Source organism: Nelumbo lutea, chromosome 6 (assembly GCF_056320005.1).
Source record: "Nelumbo lutea isolate HS-2025 chromosome 6, American lotus-T2T, whole genome shotgun sequence".
Taxonomy (NCBI): Eukaryota; Viridiplantae; Streptophyta; class Magnoliopsida; order Proteales; family Nelumbonaceae; genus Nelumbo; species Nelumbo lutea.
The window spans coordinates 13814872-13836615 of NC_142689.1; the positions used below are offsets into that span (position 1 = coordinate 13814872).

The following is a 21744-nucleotide window of genomic DNA, read 5'->3' on the forward strand; positions in this document are numbered from 1 at the left end:
TATAGTAGCTGGGTAATGCTAAAATGTGGTGGCTAGTGTGCTTCATTGATTGATGATACCGTCAAAGTAGAATTAAGAAATGGGTTTGAAGTTTGAACAAGTTCTCCTGACCCTTAAAATTTTCTTCCTGTCAGTAATCTATATTCAAACTCAGAGCTAACTTGTTTGATAGAAATTCAGGTTGCTCACTGTATGGAAGTATGGATTTACATGATGCCTCAGTTTGAACTATCAAACAATGAAGAGTTCGAGGGCGGAGTTGTTTTCCTGGTCGATCACATCGAGGAAGACGGGATCAACGACGACATGGCTTTCCACGTGGATATTGAATCTGTGGCTCCACCACAGCACTTTGGCTTCCCCGGCGAGGTCGACAGATGCATCCAGCACCATCTCCCGTCGGGCCACGTCGGCTAGGAAACTTGCCGCATGGTGGGCGAGCTCGAGACTGTCGAGGCGAGCCGGGAGGTGGAGTACCTGGCATGACTTGGCCGCCTGGGAGCCGGCCTCTATCTTGGCGGTGCCGAGGAGGGAGTCTTGGTAGAAGATGGACATAGTGGTGGCGGAGTAGTAGACGGGGACGATGTTGGGGTTGATGACATGAACGTTGAGGGTAAGCTCGGCGTCGAGGAGGGGGAAATTGAGTTTGAAGGAGGTGAAGTTGACTGATATCAGGTGGAAGGTGGGGTCTCTGGGCTTGCAGATGATGATCGCCGCCGTTGCCGCCGCTGACATTGCACCGACTATTGCCGTCCTCCAGCTCCTCACGTTCAGTTCCATCAAGGAGCTTTAGTAACACAAACACAAATTGTGGTGCAGTTCAGATTCTGAGATTCAGAGTGGGGGATGCAGCTCAGAAGGAAGAGAGCAGAAAGAAAGATGCTACTGGCTAGTGGCTACTACTGATCCGTTTGAAACTCTAGAATGATGGGTAGCGAGTAGGTGGAAGGAATGGAGGATAATGGATTTGGGCTTACCGGCTTAGGGTGTGTAAAATGATCAAGGTGCCCCGCACACGACCATATATCATATATATAGGGGCTGAGGGTGATTTAGTAATTTCGTCTTTCATTGTCTCATCGTATATGTCTGCACTTTGCTGTTTCGTTCAAATCCATCTCCATTTGCAGGTGGCCGGTGGGTTTTTCTGTTACTTAATAAGTCGTTCAGTTTAGTAGTCAGTTCAGCTACGTAACGAGATCAAATCTGTTTAATGCACATGTTAGCGTGCATTAAGAACATCTTCCGAAATTGTGGAAGATTTCCCGAATATGGGATATGCTGTGGGACGTCTGTTGGGCGTGGTGGATGTAAATTCCCATTTAACATCAATGGAATTGTACATTGATTGATTTAAAAATGTTAAACGCGAACCGGTATTATGGATGTAAACTTTTACATCGTTTTTATCGAAGTTATTTTATACAGATTATTCATTCAAAACTGGACCAGCCTATAAAATAACATTGGTCCCTTATTTACATCAGTCTCACACTTGACCCGTTGTAGCATTTGTTCAGTCCAGATCTCCTCCCATCGTAATACTCCTAATAGGTTCCAACACATGTAACATGCCCACACATAATGTGTAGAACCCACTCATGCGATGTGTAGACAGAAATCATGTTGGGATGCGTTGGTTGGGGAATTTTCTTGCCAGGAGATCCCGAACAAGTTAATTTCAAAAGCACTTTAATTGTCAAATATTAGGGATGCAAACGGATTGGATTGGATCTGATCTGACACTGTTAAAGGAAGATCTGATTTGATCTGAAGATTCGATCAGATTTTATAAATGTAGATTTGAATTCAAATCTAATGAATTCGTTTGATCTTTGGATTGGATTTGATATTATTTTTTTAAAAAATAAATAAATTATTAAAAAATATAATATAATAATTTAAATAAAAAAACACAAAAAATATAAGTATCTTTTCAACTATTTTAATCATATATATATATATATATATATATATACATTATTTATAAATAAATAAATAAATAACACATATATATGCTATATATATTTATATAAATAAATAAATAACATATATATTGGATTGAATGGAGGGGAGATCCATATCTGATTGAAAGATCCAAACTAGGGAGATCCTAATTCAACAAAATAAAATGGGATCCGATCTACTACCAATCAGGAGTTCACATTGAGCATCCTCACAACACATCTCAACTATATATTGGAAACATCTCCCAGTGGCAAGTGTCAAAGATGTTACCGGTGCACAGTAAGATGTGCATATGGGGCGTTGATGTGATCTCACAAATCAGATGCTCCCAATATGTTCCAATTGATCACAGCATCTGCACATTGGAAACATCTACCAATGAATAACAGAAATGTTTCCAATGTAGGACAGCAATGGTTATTGAGAGCGTTTTATTGGTAGCGGATCCCTACCCACAAAAAAAAAGGTTTCAAAGAGAAACAAAATACTAATACATGAACAAGCCCCGAAGTAGAAGTAGGACTGGAAGAAGAGTGTGAGTCTCATCCATGGCATGATTGAATTGCTTTATTTTATTTTTTTTATTAATTTGAATTAACAAACATTTTCTCGCGAAGCCTGTAAAATAGAAGGCCTAATTGTGTAATTCAACTTCGGTGAGAGAAATTTTCACATGGAGTAGAGTGAGAGGCTTTGGCTTCCAACACTGTGGATGCTGAGAAATGAGATGTGGACCTCCAACTACCCCTTAAATTTTACATCTTTTATTATTTATTGATAGTGCCAACCGCACCGGCTCAAGCGTCATACAATATACAAGCCCAGAGTTCTTGGTGCGGTTAGGAATCGAAAATTTATTTTGCCAGGTGGCAAAACTCGCCCGGTTTGGTTATCGTCTCTCATAAGATTAAAATAGAAGAGACAACATGGACTCTTCTGAGTGGGCATCAATGCATTATGCCATTATCATCTCTAGCTCATCAGCAAGCAGCTACGCGTTTGCTCATTGCTGGTGTGTACGTCAAATTGTAAATCACACGTACTAAATTCCAAGTTTCAGACAAGTATCTCCATTCTACAAGCATATCTATCCAGAAAAGGAAAGGGAGAGAGAGATAGAGAGAGATCTGAACTAAGCAGTAAACAGTTCTATCTCCGATCTATTTTCCTGGTCTACGACATCGAGAGAAACCGGATCAACAACAAGGTGACTCTCCACATGGAGCTTAAACCTGGTGCCCCACCACAGCAGATTCGCCGTACCTCCGACCTCCCCCGCCGCATCGAGCACCATTTCCCGTCGGGCCACATCGGCCAATAACTGAGGCGAGTGCTGGGCCAGCTCCAGACCGTGCAGTCGTGCCCGGAGCCTGAGCACCTGACATGACTTGGGGCGCTGGGTGCCCGCGTGTACTTGAGCGAAGCCCAGAATCGCACCATGGTAGTAGATGGGAATGGATGCAGAGGAGTAGTTGACGTGGGTGATGTTGGGGTTCTTCACGTGTACGGTAAGGTTGAGCTCGGCTTCGAGGTCAGGTGGGTTGAGCTTCAAGGACGAAAGCCTGAGTGATAGCAGCTCGAAGGAGGGATCCCTGGGCCTTCCCAAGGCAACCGCGGCAGTTGCCGTCGCCGCTGCCGCCCCGACGAGTGCCGATTTCCAGCTCCATTTTTGCTTCTTCCCCATTTTTCTGGTAGGAGGGGGAAAGGGGGCTTGGGGTTTACCTGTTTAAAGGAATGGGAAAGCTCCCGTAATTCCCACAGTTGAGTGTTGACTGAAAATTCTGAAATGACCGTCGCCAGTCCGTCGTTCTGCTAATCAATTGGGGGTAATCCTGTAATTTCACAATTTCTTTGTCCCAATACAACTGGACACGTGGTGTTATGTGATGATGCCATAGAATCTGAATGACATCTGTCTGATACTATGGTTTCAGGTATTACCTGTGAGGCTGTGACTATGCAACTCGACTCGGGTGAGTTGGGTCGGGTTGTTAAGAGTCCGTTTGATTGACAGTTACACTGGGAATCAAAATCCTCCAAAACCAAAATTGGAATGATTGACAGTTAAATTGGTTTAGAGAATATTGAAATGGGAATTGAAATAAGATTTCATTCTCAAGGGAGGGGTAACATGCCATTCCACGAGGAATGGGAATATGATTTCGATTCCGCCCAATCAAACAGTTGGATCATTTCATTCCAATTTCAGACTCTTATTCCCACAAGCCAAACGGGCCCTAAGTTTTGATTTCTCAAAAGTCATTTTAATAATTTGATTTTTTGAAGCTAAAAGATAGAATCACTTTCAATTCACAACTCATTCTTGAAATAATGATTCTAATTTGGAGCAGAACAGATGCTAACTAACATGGCCAGAGTTTCCATGATTTTCTAAAATGATAATTTTAAGTAGTGCTACGCATTTGATCCGCTGACAATAAAGCTTGTGAAATTACAAATAATTTTCTTGGAAAAGAGGAAGCAAACGATCAGACTGAGATTCAAAACAGGAAAACGAGTAAACAAAATACAAATTAAGACAGCCACTCTGTACGTAGTTAATTCATGTACGAGTATCTCACGGCCGAAACCCTTGCAGATGCATAACAATAGAGGTGAAGAAGGCAGCGGCCAAAGTTGTAAGCCCAGAATAGCTTCTGTTGCTGGTAGCAGCATTAGAATGGCGGCCGCTGTTGTTTCCATTGTGGCGCTGACTGCTGGCCGCTGCAATACCTGCTGCAGCCCCAGCTGCTGCTATTAACGGAATTTTTGTTGCAGAAGATCCGCCACCGTGGGCAGCGCCCCCTCCACCCCTCGCTGCTGCATGACCACCGCCACCGCCATGGCCACCGCCACCACCGCCTCGCCTGCTCACTAACACAAAGGATGCATCTCCTTCCCTAGTTGACACTCTCTCATTTATCCCTTGTTCTCCTTCGACGTGATCCTGCACATACGCTACAAGAACAACATGCAGAGAGTGAATCAAGATGTCACCATTAACATCATCATGACCATGGTAAATTAATGTTGCACCAGAGGAAATGATTTAGCCAAATAATCAAGGCCCATCACTCAAGGCGTCCGGCTCCAGCCCCACACGTTAACGGTAATGCCACCGTCCACAACCCCACAAGCAAATGATTTGTAAAGCTAGTGGCTTTGAGAAAAGCTACACTCAAAAGGGCCATAATCCATCTGGTCGATCGGTGGTTAAAGATAAAGCAAAAGCTAAAGTTAGTGACTGAGTCATCATCTGGGTCTTCATCTATCTCTTTCTTTCCCTCAGATGATAAACCAGGTAGCTTTTCTTTCGATCTGATTTCTTAATTTCTTGAAGCAAAAACTGATTTCACCTCTCAATTCTCACCCCAACTTTCTTTGTTGATTAACATATATTAAATAAAAATCGAGCTCAACACGGGAAACCAAATCAAGGTTGAAGGGACTTTTGAAACTAATTAAAGGGGAGAAAAGAAGGGGAAGAGGATGAATATATATACCTGAAACCAAGGTTTTGTCCAAATGAGAAAGTGATGGCAGACAAAGAATTAGGTAGAAGAAGAGCATCGTCAGTAGCCATGGTTTTGGTTTCTTTTCCATTCCTCGATGCATCTAAACGTCTGTTTCTATGGAGTTATTGTAGTTTAGCTTACATATACAAACCTCTCTCTCTCTCTCACCTCTCTCTCTCTCTCTCTCTCGTGTGTGTGTTGAGGGGTCTTGAATATATTTCAACTGATGAAAGATATACCTTGCTTCGAAATGCTATGTTGGTCATCTTATTCGAAGTTTCCTCGTATATATATAAAGTGAATCCCAAATTTAATTGGGTCCCACTTTTCTTTCTGTGGAACGACCACAGATCATCTCCAGAGTCCAGACTCAGAACCCATACTAGAAGCACCTGTGGGTCTTCTCTGAACCAGGTTTTGGAAATTGAGTTGAAAGATCAAGACGGGCTGAGAGTCAGGCTGCCTGGGCCTGATAGTGGGACCCAACATGCAAATGGAGTGAACTGAAATGCATCATTATCTTTAAAACATGCTGAAAGCTGATACGTTAATTCAGTGAGGTTGTCAAATCAGTAAATCACAAATTTCTGGAAGCACGATGAACTCCAAGCAATCAGAGACAGAGAAGACTCCATTACAGACATAGTGAAATTGGAGCTGCTCTTGTTAAATTTGTTAGTTGATAGTTCATCTTTTTCCCGTTGCTGATGATGCAGGATACAGCAGGAGGTTTTTATTTTTTACATCCTACCACCACCTTGTAAGTGTAAAAATTAAAATAGAGTGAGTGCAGCAGCTCCCAACGTTATGAGGCCTAAGTAGTTTCCCTTGCTTGTACCATCGTTGCGATTGTGACGGTCTTTGTTGTCGTTGCCGTGGCGATTGTTGGTTGCAGCCGCAGCACCGGCTGCTCCGTATAATGGATTGACTCCCTGACCTCCATTTCCACCGGTGCCCGATGATGACTTTCCATCATCCCCACCGCCATTTACTAGTAAATAGCGTGCATTCCCTTCCCTAATTGACATTTTCTCATTTACCCATTCCTGTCCAATAATGGTGTGTTCCTGCGTATGAGCTACAATAACAGCATGGAGTCATTTTTTTTTATAGGTAAAAGCTTGTAGTTGAACACAACCCACTTAAGTTTGGTTTCAGTTTTAGAAACAGAAAATACTATTTTAAAAACTAATTTATTTTTCAAACCAGATGACCTTGATTTGTTTATTAAACTGACTAAGAAAAACAACAATTCACATTAGACAACACTCTTTAATGTGATTTTGTGTTTTGGAACCAGAGGAAACATATGAAATGAACCATGACCAAATACACTCTAAATTGAAAAGGGAGTATGCATTACTCGGGGAGACACTAGAAAGCTTGTCTACCTTTGCCCTCAGATGGGAGAGGGTAGGGATAAGTTGGGTGATGGTAGGAAGGTGAATAATTATATTGTTCCTGGTTTTTCATTGTTCATGATAAACCAGAGATCAGGCATCCAAATTCTCACTGACCAGCAGGAATGAAAGACCAGGTACAACCTCATATACTCATATCAAGGTTTTAAGGGGAGTTGTAACTTGTAAGGATCTATGATCAAATTTAGATTAGGAATGAAGAAAACATGTAAGATTAATACCTGGAACCATAGCTTTGTGAAAAGGAGAAGACGATGTGAGAAAGAGAATGTAAACGAGGAGTAGCAGTAACAATCTCATCTCTTCCATTAACAACTTGATTAATTGTTGTAATTGTTGTTGTTGTAGCTGCTGTTTCTGTTGATGGCGGTTGCCTTTTAAATAGAACCTCTTATTTTGAATTGGCTTCTAATATTTTAGGAGAAACCCTTGTATATATTGATTTACAAGCCAGGTCACCCATGCTCAGGTTCTTATGTGGCTTCATTCTCCATGGTCGGAAAAAACTTTTCTCAGCCCTTTTTCCGGGAAGGGGAAGTGCTTTTCACTTTACTTTTCATTGATGCTATTTGCTCCATATGCATGCACGGCAAGTGCAGATAGAGTAATATTCGGTTCCTTGAGAATCTCTAGAAACCAACAGTGCTTAGTGGCAAAATAATCTAGATAGATAAGAAGGAATATCATCCCATTATTCATTTTAGATCTTGATACCACTTATTACATGCGTTGATCTTGACACATCACTGGTATGGTGGAGAACAAATTTCATATTGGTCTTGTTACATGTTCCATTATTTGCTTTTAGTTTGTTCTTGTCACAGTAACCCATATCAATGGTTAGATCCTGGTAGCACAGATGGGGTGACCCTTTGGTTCTCTCTGATAATGTGATAGGATCATAGTTGATGGTGTTTTTTAGCTCATGATCCAGTGGTGTTTTTGCCCATGAGCCAGTAGTTGAGATGGTCACTTGGGCATTCCTCCAAATATGCAGGCATGGGATCAAACGTGCATAAATGCAGGTGCTCCATTTTACACTGCATCAAGCCTGGATTTTGGGCTGGGCCCATTCAAAATTTGACAATGTCCCAACCTGAGCCCATTCAAGTTGTATTGTACCCTTATTCATCGTGGTAAGGTCAGTGGACCTCACGTTCTCCTTACTCTGTCCCCACCCCATAATGTCTCTGTATTTCTTCAGGTCATGTGTCTATCCATTCAAATGATAGTTACCTCCAGTTAGTAGTAATTACCTTCACCAAAAAGAAAAAATAAAAAACGAAAACAAAAACTCATTTTGTAGGATCTATATAGTGGGGTATTATTTAGTAATAACACTTGATTTAATCTCTTAAATTAAATAATAAATCAAATAAAATAATATCCTAAATTTATAACATGAAAAATGGATGTCAAACAAAATTTATTAGAATACATAAATAAAAAAATATCATACCATTGACCCCGTATTTAGTAGGGGGTGGGGGTATTCTCTAGTGTAATATTGAGAGAGAGAGAGAGAGAGCCTGAGGTCATGGTTTATTAGGCGTGTTCAAAAAATTCTGGCAAGTCTGAGTTCAGATCTGCGCCACATGAGGGGTGCCCCACAACATCCTATAGCGCATTCCTGCCTTGTATTGAGAACATCTCCCGATGATGACATCATCGGGTCTAGTACTATCATCAGGAGATATTCCCAATACACGGCGGGGATGCACTGTGGGACATTGTGGGGTGCCCCCTTGTGGGGCGCAAATGTGAGCTCAGCAAGTCTAGAGAAACTGGTTGCACTACTGTGTAAATGGCTATATAACCAATCACAAGTGAACACACAAGTGTTTCATACACATGCGCGTGTGTAGGCCCCATGCACACACAACATTTGTGATTGGTTACATAGCCAGCTAGACACAAAGGTGTGAATTGCAGGTCCCGAATGGCCTAGTTAGAGGGTTTTATCGTTTTAGGGTGTTTTCCATTGCTTATAAAACTCTATTCATGTAAAAGCACCCCATGAATTGTGATGAACACCACCTGATTGATAACCTCTTTTTTAATACCGGTTGATTGGATGTAAATTTTTTTTCGATATCATAGTTGAACCCTTTCAAATAAGTTTTCAACATGACCAAGTAGTTGAGATGGCCACATGGCACCCCTTTTATTTAGGAGGCGTGGGATCAAATTTGTGGACATGCCCATTCTCCGTTGTATGGCCAGTGGGCTTCATATGCATCTTGCTCTCTCTATATATATGTATGTATACATGTATGTATATATGTATGTATGTATGTATGTATGTATGTATTCACTACCCCCTTATATTATGGGGGTAGTGATACTTCCCCGACAAAGCCCACTCTTAACTTTCAAATTCCAGCACTTTGCGCCGCGGTTAACAAGCTTGATGGTAAAGGTAAAATCACTAAAATACTCATATGAAGTTTGATGGATTGAGAAAATAAAAGGCATATAGTCTTAGCATTTTTTGATAAATAATTCTAGTATTTTTTGTATTTTTCTGTATTTCTTTTTCTTTGTGCAGTTTTCTGTATTTTTGTCATATCTTTCTCAAATTTCTTTGTATCTAATTTTTTATTTCTTCTTTTTGCAAAATTCAGTGCTTTTTGTATTTTCCTGTTTTTCTATATTTTCCTATTTTTATTTGTTGTAATTTCTATGGTTTTCTACAGTTTCTTTATTTTCTTTCCTAATTTTGTTGTATTCTTTCGTTTTTTTTGGCAAAATGGTATCATATTGATATAAAGACATTTTGGGAATTTGGAAATAATTAAAGCTGCACATGATAGTCACATGATTCTGAAATAAACTGATAAGGCTAACAACTATGAAAAGTTGCAAATGAGAGTGGGGTGGGGGGGCTAACACTCATTAAACCCAAGTATTGGATAGCAGTCTGTAACCCTTAACATAATGATCAGTATTGACAATTTCAGATTATACCATTCAAACCAATGTTTTCAACCCGCTGTTCATTCGGTTCAAACTGACACCGGCTCTGATTCTAGGTTTAATTTTCTCAAAACCCAGGATTTAACCAAAAACTATTGATTCGGTTAAAATCCATTCGACCTGGGTGGTTGAACTGTTGATGCATTCGATCTAATTACCAGGTCATGGTTGTAAACTAAATATATATATAAACTTTTGAAATTCATAACTGTTTGATTGGGATGGTCTTTATATCTTTTTGGGGTAATTTTTCGGGACCTATATGTCCCACCTTTCCTTTCTATTTTTGTGAGAAAACCTCTTTTTCAACTTCAAACCCCAATTTTAAGAAAATTTTTCATAAATAAAAAATTAAAGATTGAAATAAAAATACGAATTAAATCTAAAATAATATACATATATATTATGTATAGAATATAATTATACATTATATTGATTCAAATGGGCTTTTGAATAGAGTTGAAATTTTGTTGCATATATTGGCACTATCATAGTCCACTTTGGCTACTAGCTAGGTTTTGCTTGATTTGGCAAAGGGCAGTGAAAGTTTTGATATTTAGAGAGAGGCCGAGCTGGTGAAAAAGAGAAATTGTACCGACCAAGGTTTGGACGGAGTTCAGGTACAACTGGCTAAGGGTAATATTATAAAAATTCAAGACCTTGGGAATAAAGGGGTGAAAAGGGAATCGGAGACCAGCTTTTAGGACCTCTTCGAAGACAATGACCTCATTTTCCTCGTTTTCCCAAGGAAATCCCCCAACCGGAAGAGAATAGCCAAAGGGGTCAGGAATCCTGTATCGGGCTACCAGGCCACGAATGGAATCGACAGACAGCCAGAAAGGGCCGAAGTGGTATGGTTCTCTAGGCCTATTGGGCCGACGGGAAGACGAGGCCCTTTTTTGGGAACCTTGACGGTCTTGAACCGAGGTGCCCTCCTTGGCTTGACCTAACCCAACCCTCTCCTCACTAGACTCACTACCCAACATACTAGAAAGCAAGGAGAAAAACGAAATGAAATAGACAAGGGAAATGGCTTACCTAGAGGAAAGAAAGACCGACTTGAAGACACCACTGACGACAACATGCTTCGTGACCTCTGAATGTGCGAGAGCTCAAAACGGGATGAAGGAAATGGGTCCCCAAGGGTCTTATTTATAGTCGGCATAACCTACCACGGGCGGTCTAGATCAGTCAAATCCAATGGCTCCTAGGGTGTGTCTATTCACATTTCGAGGTTGAATTTGGTTGAGTGTGTTTTTGGCGTCCACAGTATTTATAGTTTGCGTGACGTCTGTGCGTACTTGAGATGCAACCTCGCCCTTAAGGTTAAGCCAGTTGGGTTGTTCGGGTATAACCCATAGGTTGGACCTCGGCCAAGCCAAAGACTGGGCCAAATCCACTTAAACTCGTCGTGAACTCCCGCCTTGAATTGACTACCTCAGGTTCGGGAGTGGGGGGCAATTGATGAGGGGTAGTTTGGCCCAACCCATTAATATGATGACACGTGGAGCGACCTGTCGACTAGGCAACAACTCAGCATTTTTGGCCACCTTAGTAGGCTAGGCCACCTCGGTGGCCTTGGGCCTTCAACCAAGACCGAGGTCCGAACAGCTCCCCATACCCTCGATTTGTAGAGGTGCCATGTATCATCCTTCTAGAAGGGAGCCAACTGTCTCTCATATCCTCGGGGTCACGCCACACGTCATCAAACCTTATATATCCTCATCCCACCTGGATCGGAGGGACCCGAATAAGGCTTATCAGTTTAAACAGAGTCCATCTTCGGGTGTGGAACGAACTCCGGGTTACGCGGGCTGGTGATCTCGAACACCATATATCAAGGCACCATCATCACCCTCAAAAGGTACGTGCGATTTATCTCTCTTACTTGCATTCAAGGCAACCAAGTTCTCTACACAAATGAACTACGTTACGTAATTAAAACCAGAAAAGAGATGAATTACGTTACGTGGGGTTTAAAAGAGCCAACTTTGGGTTGAAGCTTGTCTCTGGTCTCTCATCAACTCACTTACTCTTTCGCCACTTTTTTGTACGGTCAATATTGTCTTCTCTGCGTGCATGCATCCCATAATCTTCTCTCTTAATATTTACAAAAAGGTAAAGCCAAATTCTTTGTGGCTGGAATTGATTTAAAAGTGAAACATTCTTCAGCTCCTTCGTGGTATTTTCGATAAAGGTTGATCAATGTCGACAACAAATAGAAAGAGGAACCGTTAACTTGTTGTGGTGTTGTGATCTGGCTGACGATCGCTATAACAAAGAGGACCTTCACATGATGCGGAACTTCTTTTCATTTTTCAAGATTGGGATATGATCTGATGTGCGGAAAAGAAAAAGATGGGATCTAATGTGATAACATCATTTTAGATTCTTTATTAAATATTAACATTAATAAGTGTGTATGAGTTTTACATGTAATAATTTTTTATGATAATGATAGTTCATTTTTTTTATATTTTTATATTTATAAAAATTATTCTTATTTGTTATATTTTTTGTTTAATATGATGAAATATACAATACTAGAGATGTGTTCAAATGCTTTTTTTTCAAATGCTTTTTTGTACTTTTTATATTTTTTTGTGTTTTCATATTTTTTAATTATTATTATTATTACTATTATTATTACTATTATTATTTAATTATGACATCTAGGGCTAACACACTTGACCCAAAAGGCTGAATTATTGATTGAAGACCAAATAATAAACAATCCCGTTTTTGGATTGATTTTAAATTTGTATTTTATTTCTACCATTAATAAAAATAATTAATATTTTTCACACTTACTTTTATTTAATGTTGTTAATAAATATAGGATTCAATGAAATAATGTGAGTTAATACTCTAAGACTTAATGAAAGGGAATTGAATGAGAAAAAATGTTGTAGTTTAAATTACATTTTGTGATAGGGCGAAATTCAAAAATAAGGGTATTTTAGTGAAGAATAGGATTAACTTAATGTTAATAGAAATTAATACTTTAAGTATAAGACTTAATGAGAAGAATTTAAATTAGCAGATATGTGGTTATTCAAATTACATTTTTATCATTGCAATTAGAGAGGGGCCAAATTTAGATATTGGGGCATTTTAGTTAACAAAAGTTTCACACTATCATTCGCACTTTTAATAGTAGTATATAAGACATATTTCCTAAAAAGGAAACAAAGAAAAACAAGATGAGATCCTCCTTCCTCTCCTCTAAAGTACATTTATGGTTCTTACATTTTGAACTACGCCTTATGTATTTATGCAGTGAAGTAGCAAAATAAAATTGACCTTAATTACTTCACATTTGGAACAAGAATCAATTAAACAAATACTGATTGAATTCACAATAAATCAGCTTCCCCAAAGCTCTTTTTAGTGACTTCTCCAAAGCAATTTAATCAAAGCTTGAGCCCTTCAAAACGGACTGTTAGTCTGTTAGGCTTTGTGGTTTAAAAGTGGTTTGGCTTTAGATTGTTATATTTTTTAAAGTATTTCTTATCACTTATCAAATTCTCAAGACACTTTTTGAGTCTTTTTTATTTCCTACGGCCCATGCTGAAAAGCAGAAGTTTATCCAAACAGAGTTTTTGATTGGGCTGGCCACTTAGCCTTTGTGCCAGATGCTTGATTCAATATGCTCAGTCCCCTTAGAACTATTTCGAATCAACATACCCCCACACTCGTCACAATTAAAAAAGTTATTCTTAGTTTTTATTGAGAACAAGAACCAATTAATCAGACGCTAATTCAACTCGCTATTAATCAGTCAAACATTTTTACAACCAAGTAGCTGCATTCCAACGACTCATACATCAATCACTAGCAACAAGAAGCAACAACTCTGTACACATTCTATAAGCATGGGAATCCAGCACTAGATTGGGAATATCTCCCTATATGAATTTAATACAGTGATCTGTTACCAACGAAACACTACCAATATTGTGCCAATAAGTCACACATTGGGAATATCTCCCTTGTCATTCATGGGAAAATATTTTCAATGTGCAACTGTAATGACTTGGTGGAATAATGTTGGGAGCAGATCTGAACTAGATAATACCAATGTGCTGCTAGCTAAATGCTATGTGTGCATGAAGTTTTGCTTGCAGGAGATCAGGTTCCAATCACTATAACACACACACATATTACATCACACGAAGCATCCATTTTTGTATCTGACTCTTGGACTATTAATTTACATCCTCCTACTGTGTAAATGTAGAATAAGTAAGGCCAAGATGACTGCAACCATTACTGTAACTCCAGGGTAGTTTCCCTTGCTAGTACTGGCATTGTGATGCTTGCCATTGCGATGGCTGGATGCTGCTGTATATATTGGAATGATAGCAGCGGTGGATCCTGGTCTTGAGTTGCTATCCCCATTTCCACCGGTAGCAGCAGCTGCTCCACCGCCACCACCACCACCACGACCACCACCACCAACGAGCTTATTGACTAATAAAAAGTGCGCTTCTTGTTTCCTAGTTTCCATTACTTCATTTACCTTTTCATCCCCTACAAGAGTCATGAAGATAATAATAATAAGGTATCAGTAATTCAAGGGTGGTGCTATTGATATATATCTTCATTATTCTTAGTAGTTGAGTTGATATGAGGCAAATTATAAAGTATCTTTCTTTTATTTTGCTGATCTAACAAGGAATAATTAATATAAATGATGAATGTTGATTTCTTTTTTAGAACATCATAAATCATGAATGTTGATTCAATATTAATAAATGATGAATGATGAGGGTGGGACATGGTGCAATGGTTGGGTTGTTCCTTTATGACTTGGGTTATTAGGGTGTAAATCTTGGAAAAAATCTCTCTATATTTACAGAGGTAAGTTTGTATATATCTCTTTACTCAGACTCTGTATTGGCGGGACCCTCATATAGTAGTTGAAAGTAGGGGTGCAACTTGGGTGGGTCCAATCTAAAATTTTTCACGGGCTGGGTTTGGGCCCAATCCAATATGTTAATTTTGCATACATATTTACATATATATATATATATATATATATATATATAAATAGATATATAATTTTAGCGTGAATTCATTGACCAACATAAGCTCGGCCCAGGCCCAAGCCCATCCCGTGTCTTGTTGGCAAGAGATCACCTTAGCATAGGATCATACAATTCAGCAAGGATGTCTTTTGCATGAGCTGATTTGTACATCTTTCAATTTGGCTTTTCTAAAAAAAAAAAAAAAAAGGGACCTCATTTCTCTACCTTTTCATTCAAACCAAACAAACATAGCCCTAAGATATTTATGAATTCTTTGAGAACCTTCCCACAATTTATCAATTTCTCATATATATTTAAAATTTTTTCCCACAGTGAACAACACATAGCCTTACTGGTCTGACACTGGAAAAAGGGGCCCGATTTGTTAGTGGCTTGGCTAAAAAAAATGTTGGACTTGAAAGCTTACGAGTTTTATTAGCTCCAATTTGTTTTTCTTTGTCATCAAAGCCAAGCTTATCACGTAACACCCTCTCAAAAAGAAAAGATGTATTAGAGAATGAAAATGAATTTAAAAGAATACTCTGATTTTGGGAATTGGATTGAACCCGGTTTTGGTCCCCCATTATACATAAATGGCCCTTTTTCGTTTAAGTAGTGTTTGGTGAGATGGAAAATTAGAGAGAAAACAAGAAGCTGGGAGAAAATTCATAAGGAATTTGTAAAAGTTCCTTCCCTCAACTTTCTTTCTCTCTTATTTTCTATCAAACTAAACATAACCTTGGCATCTGATTAAAGACTTAACTGATTGAATCCTTCCCCCTTATGATATGATCATATCATATGATAATATTAAGAAAATAACCCTTGATATTAACCTGTTGGTGCATGCATGAGTGGAAAAACTACAAATATGATAGAAACAGAGATGAAGTCATTAAGAATATATCTAACAGATGATAAAAAGAGAAAAAAGTGGATTAAGATGGTTTCTTCCTGCACATGGCAGACCACCCATAAGAAGTGATCAATTATAAGTTGAAGGGGCAGAAAGGGCTAGGGCCAAAAACTGTCCCAACATGGTTCCAACATGATATGTGTTCTTACATCTCATGTATAGTCATAGTGGGTCCCAGCCTTATGAGATTTCTCAGTCTTATGGTGAGATATGCAGACACAGAGACAACTTTTGTTGGCAAGAGATCCTGACTCTTTTAATTAGGTATCTCTAAATCAAAATTCCAGAAGAAACACAAAGTCATTATGAATCATGACTAGTCTGCGGGATGATGATAGTTATTATCTAATCCTCCCCTTCTTAAAATCAAGGAACTATTGCTTTCTTATTATGAAGAAAACTTTTTCAGAAAACAAAAACTCCATGATCTAGAATCTGCGAAATAAAAATCACTGATAATTCCATAGATGACTGAAGGGCACATGTAGGCTCTTCCTATACCCAGTCTTTCTCATCCTCTGCTTTTGCTTTACAGACTTCACGTGCACTTAGGTAAGAGATGAGAGTTGTTATATATATTTAATGAAAAGAGAGAATTAACTTGCTCAGTTAAAAAAAAAAAAAAAAAAAAAGAAACGAAAGTTGCACTTCTGGGTGTCGGCAGGAACAGTATTAAACAACAGAGGGTAAAGCAATTGATGCTTCAGTATCTTTCTGTGTCTAGTGATAAACCCTAGAACCATCCTAATTAATGAAACTGATCTCTTAGACTGCAATTGCAACTTCAGTCAGTTTTGAGCAAATTAAGAGACTAGTACATCATCAAGCCGATCCAAGAATTGTATAGTCAGTAATGAATAGGGATCCAAGGCGGAAATTAATAATGTGGACTTTGAAGAACTAGAAATTAAGAAAAAAGACAAGAGATCGAATACCTGAAACCGAGGTCTCTTCTGTTGGCAGACAAAGCAGGTAGGAAAAGAAGAGCATCAGAAATAACCCCATTATTCCTTGATACATCTACGTACCTCTGCGTTGTTGTTGTTATTGTTGCAGCAGCTTTATCTATTCCTAGAGAATACAATCCTGAAACCTCACTCTCAGTGGAGCAACAACAGAAACAGAAAGAGGTTTCCTTGCAACTATCCAGCTAAGTAAGGTCGTTTATATAATAGAGTAAAAGACTTCGAATCTCCCACTACTTTTATTCTAAATACTAAGACCTTCCTTTCCCTTCTCTTTTGTTTTCAAAATGGACTAAATAATACATCCCCTGTAAGACTTTTTAGCCATTATGTCTAGCATTATAGTTCATTCTTTTCACACTTAAATATTCTATGAAATTAAGGATTTGTGAATGTCTATGAAAGATCCATAAACTATTGAAATAATCCACATTTTTGGAATTATAAAATTACGTACACTAAAACAATTAATTCAAAGAAATTATTAGATAGCATTAATTTATATTGCATATAAAAAAGGATTGGGCCCATATTAACAATTCAATCATCTTTGGCCATGGTGCATCAACAGTCCAACCGTTTGGACCTATGGCATCATAAATCATATAATAATAATAATAATAATAATAATAATAATAATAATAATAATAATAATAATATGATTATTATTATTATTATTATTATTATTATTAAAATATATAAACATGCAAAAATACAAAAAAAAAATTACATGTAAACTATCCATGTTTTTAGGCCTATAATCAATGTTCAAAATATCGATACGCCCGATATGCCGGTAGGGGCGTATCGGGCATTTCGATACTTGTTTTTTTACTTTATTTTTTTATTTTTTCAAAATTGGTTCAGGGGAGCCGGTCTAGGATGCCTCCATCCCCTGAACCGGTCAGACCCCCGATACACCCACTGTAGGGGCATATCGGAAGGGTCTCGAAACGATATGTATTGACCGATATGTAACAATACTTTGAACCTTGGCTATAATTGGGTCATAGTTGGATTACATCCAACCATATCCGAATCCAATTCAAAATCCACTATATCAGATTTGGATTTTGGGATGGCAATTTTGTGGAAATTTTTGGACACCCAACTTGTCCCGACCCCAATAGGACCCATTTTTCAAAACCTATATAAGGTATAAGTTTGGGATTTTAGGTTAAAACCCTGTAAGGTTTGGGTTATGCCCTCAGGGTACCTAATACCCAAACCCAATACTCATGTACTCACTCTCATTACCTGATTGTAAACCCATCTATATATTATTAAGCATGGGAAAATATATGATTACGGGAAGACATGATATTGGAAGAGTTTTGACCAATCAAAACCCCTTGTGAATTTTAACAAGAAAACATCTGATTCGTTATTGGTTGTAAGTTCTTTTGGTATCATAGTCAAACCCTAATAAATATATCTTATATGTTTTATAAGAAATAATTAATATATCTATATCTATACTACTTTAAAAAACACAGGCAGCACCAAGAATATTTCTGGAATTTTTTATGGGCAAAATTTATCCCTCTATATTTAAATTTATTGATTAAAAAATGAGGTTAAATAGGGTAACTTGTTATTGGTATTAAATGAGTTGAAAAGATGTAACTTTAAGATATTCAATTCCCTTTCATTAAACCCAACATTTAAGGTATTAACTTGCATTCACCTTCATTGAATCATATACTTAAGGCATTTTTTGTATCTTTTCATCATTAAATTCTATTAATTAAATCCATATATAATAAATTAATATTTCTAATAAAATAAACAATTATACTTTTAAAATCTACATAGAAAAAATAGTATTCTCAACTATGTGGTAGTAAGAAATTAAACCATTTTGGGTCAAATGGGCCAATCCATGTTACCACAATTAAATAGTAAAATTTACAATAGATAAAATGCAGAAAGTATAAAAATTAAAAAAAAGTTGAAACATTTTTAACATCATACATTTTACATATTGAACAATAATAAGTATGATAAATAATAAATATTTTTACTAATGATGGAAATGGAATGTAAAATTTAAAACCAATTGGAAATAAGACTATTTTCCTATTATGTCTCATTAAATCTCATATCTAAGGTATATTCTCTCATTAAACCCTATATTTAAGATATATTTTTCTCATCATTAAATTCTACTAATTAAATCTACAATATTAACTTTAATACTATAAAAATAAATATTTTAAAAAATAACTTGAAAACAAAACCATTTTCTTCCCTCCCGATGGTGGATAAGCAATAAGCAATTCAACCATTTGGGGTCAAATGGGTTAATAAATAATGTCATAATTAAATAATAAAATAAATAAACTATACAATACAAAAAAATAATTAGGCATATCTCTAATGTTGTATATTCATTATATTAAACAAAAATAAGCATGAAATGTAAGAAATATTTTTATTAATGATGAAAGTAGAATGCCAAATTTAAAATCAACCTAGAAATGAAATGATACCATAATCAAATAATAAAAATTTTAAAAAATAGAAAATACAAAAAATCACTAAAATAAAAAATAGAGAAAATTTTGGGCACAAAGTTTAATGTCAACCTAGTAATCAAACTATTTTTCTTTTGGGTGACGGGTTAGCGGTTTTGGTCAAATGAATTAATCGATGATATGATAGTTAAATAATAAATTTTAAAAAAATAAAAAGTACAAGTAGCCAAAAGAATATATAAAAACTTGTATATTAATTATGTCAAACAAAAATTAAGTGTGATGAGCAATTCTTTATATTATGTAAATGACATATATAATTTAAAATTGATCTAAAAGCAAAACTATTTTATTATCTAGATGGTGCATTAATGATCCAACATTTCAAGAAAATATGTCATAATTTAATAATAAATATTTAAAGAAAAAGGTAAAACACAAAAAATAAAAAAAGTACAGAATTTTGTTGAAAATATTTGGGAATATTTCTAATGTTGTATATTCGTCATATTAAATAAAAATAATTATTAAAATAAAATTATTTTTATTTATGACAAAAACAAAGTACAAAATTTAATAATAATTTTGTATTATCATCGGTTAAATATTTAACTGATGATAAGCCACCGACATACATTTCATATTAATGCACAATGCACCGGGAAAGAGAAAAAGACTTCAGAATAGATTTGTCTTGATCAAATCATAACTATACCAGAATAGATTTATCTTGCAGCTACATCCTTAGAGCTGATTCAAATCATGACTAACTGTTTGATCAATTTTGACAAAGAGTTTATGGAAAAAACTCTGAAAGTCTTATGTTTATGAATTATGAGCCTTGGAGACATGGAGAGATGTCTCTGTTAAATTTATGAAAAACAGTAAAGTGCTTCCATGGATGAATGCTGAATAAAACTTAGCATATGTTTTGAATATTTTGAGAATTTATATTTTTAGAAATGAATGTTATTTTAAAATTTGACTCTTGTGCATATAAGTATAGGAATGAGTTCTCAATCCACATCCAAAATTAGGTTTTATAAGTACCTGAAATATAATGGAAGATACTGCAAGTGTGGAAAAAAATGCATAATTCGAGTGTCAGATACACCTGCTAATCCTCAAAGATTGTTTTACACTTAACCTAACAAATCTGTAAGTAGTATTTTAGTTTCATTGTGTTTGTGATGAGGGGTCTAGTTACATTAGATGTATTGACTTGTGTCTAAATGTATGTAGGTAAATGATACCGATGAGGAGACTCGAAAATCCAATTTGAAGTCTTGCAATTTTTTTTGAATGGACTGTTTCTATAATTACTTTGGATGAAGCCACCTCAAGGTGAGAACAAGGAACAATGCAATGCATCTGGAAAGCCATATTGAAAAGCTAGAGAAGTTAGTTGTTGAAGGGCCGAATGCTCTGAAGGCTTCTCAGCAGTTATTTACCGAAGGATTAAAGGCTATGCAGATTTTGACAATAAGTTTTGTAGTTGTGTTTATATTTGTCTTGTATATGTACAAGAACTAGTATTTAGGTGTATTTGGTTTTTAGGTACAGGTTGTTGCAATATTTTGAACCATGTGTAATATTTCAATAGTAAGAAGTGGCCCAGAACAGACCCTATTATTAATTCTGGATTGTTTTTTGTGCAACTCTTTCAAGGGTTGGATGCCATTTTCAGTTAAAGCCTTTGTCTTGTTGTTCTTTTTCTTTTCCTTTGCAATTATTAATTCTTGTTGTTCTTTGAAGGGGTTGGATGCCAATTATTAGTTCTTAATTTTATCCAAAGTTTTAAGTTTCTTGTTTGTATTTCTTTGGCCTAATAATCAAGATTCTGATTTGTGTGTTCTTTCCTAAAATCACCAATGTGGGATAGTTCCAAGCTTGCTGTTTATCTATCGAAGAAGCTTCCTGTTTTTCTTGTACCTGGCACTTCAGTTTCAGAATTTTTATTTACTTATCTCTCTGATCTGCCATCATCAGGTTACTGGATTTCTTGGTGGTGTGAATTGGCTCTCTTAGTTGCTCGTGTATGCCAGCTTTACCCTAATGCAATTCCCAGTATGTTGGTTTCCTTTTTTTTTTTTTTTCAGGGTTTATACCCAGTGGCATTGGCCAAATCCTGTGATGCTGAGTCCCAATTCCAGACTGGTAACAAGATCTGTGTGGTAAGAAAATGAATAGCTCAGTGAACACTCGTCTAAACAGTATGAATAGAACAGAGGAGTGGGTTTCAAGTCTGTTACTGAAAGGTAGAAAGAGTAAAACTTTCCTCCCATAAATAAATTTACCGGAACGATTGTCGGCATCGACCGGTGGATCTAAAGTCTAAACATATATAAAAGGGCTCCTCCGGTCGTCAATTTCATTTAATAAAGTGGTCTGCACTAAGTATTATTTAAGGCAAATTAAGAAAGACACTAAGCAGTAAGCACTTTTGTTGTTCCGAGGTTATCCCTTTGTAAAGTGG

The 21744-nt window shown here is 36.9% G+C and overlaps 3 protein-coding genes and 1 long non-coding RNA gene across 5 annotated transcripts; all 4 read right to left on the bottom strand.

Annotated features, from left to right (window-relative positions):
- Positions 1-26: 26 nt before the first annotated feature.
- Positions 27-918, bottom strand: LOC148847471 (uncharacterized). The gene has a single exon (XM_088948172.1). It carries the CDS (start codon positions 778-780, stop codon positions 232-234), a length of 549 nt encoding a protein of 182 aa, XP_088804298.1. The 5' UTR covers positions 781-918; the 3' UTR covers positions 27-231.
- Positions 919-3100: 2182 nt separating this feature from the next.
- On the bottom strand, positions 3101-3652 carry LOC148847472 (uncharacterized). Its single transcript, XM_088951268.1, has one exon. It carries the CDS (start codon positions 3650-3652, stop codon positions 3101-3103), a length of 552 nt encoding a protein of 183 aa, XP_088807394.1.
- A 673-nt stretch (positions 3653-4325) lies between these two features.
- LOC148847473 (uncharacterized) lies at positions 4326-7455 on the bottom strand. 2 transcript variants are annotated; one of them, XM_088952354.1, is made up of 3 exons: positions 7126-7349; positions 5472-6561; positions 4326-4926 (listed from the first exon to the last, which is right to left on the bottom strand). In XM_088952354.1, exons 2-3 carry the CDS (start codon positions 5581-5583, stop codon positions 4547-4549), a joined length of 492 nt encoding a protein of 163 aa, XP_088808480.1. In that variant the 5' UTR covers positions 5584-6561; positions 7126-7349; the 3' UTR covers positions 4326-4546. The 2 variants fall into 2 exon arrangements, with proteins under 2 accessions (XP_088808480.1, XP_088808481.1); XM_088952355.1 differs by lacking the exon at positions 5472-6561 and having other exon boundaries at positions 7126-7455.
- Positions 7456-13626: 6171 nt separating this feature from the next.
- LOC148847474 (uncharacterized) lies at positions 13627-17134 on the bottom strand. The gene is made up of 2 exons (XR_016100176.1): positions 16762-17134; positions 13627-14413 (listed from the first exon to the last, which is right to left on the bottom strand). It is a non-coding gene; the product is annotated as an uncharacterized LOC148847474 (long non-coding RNA).
- Between the last annotated feature and the right edge of the window lie 4610 nt (positions 17135-21744).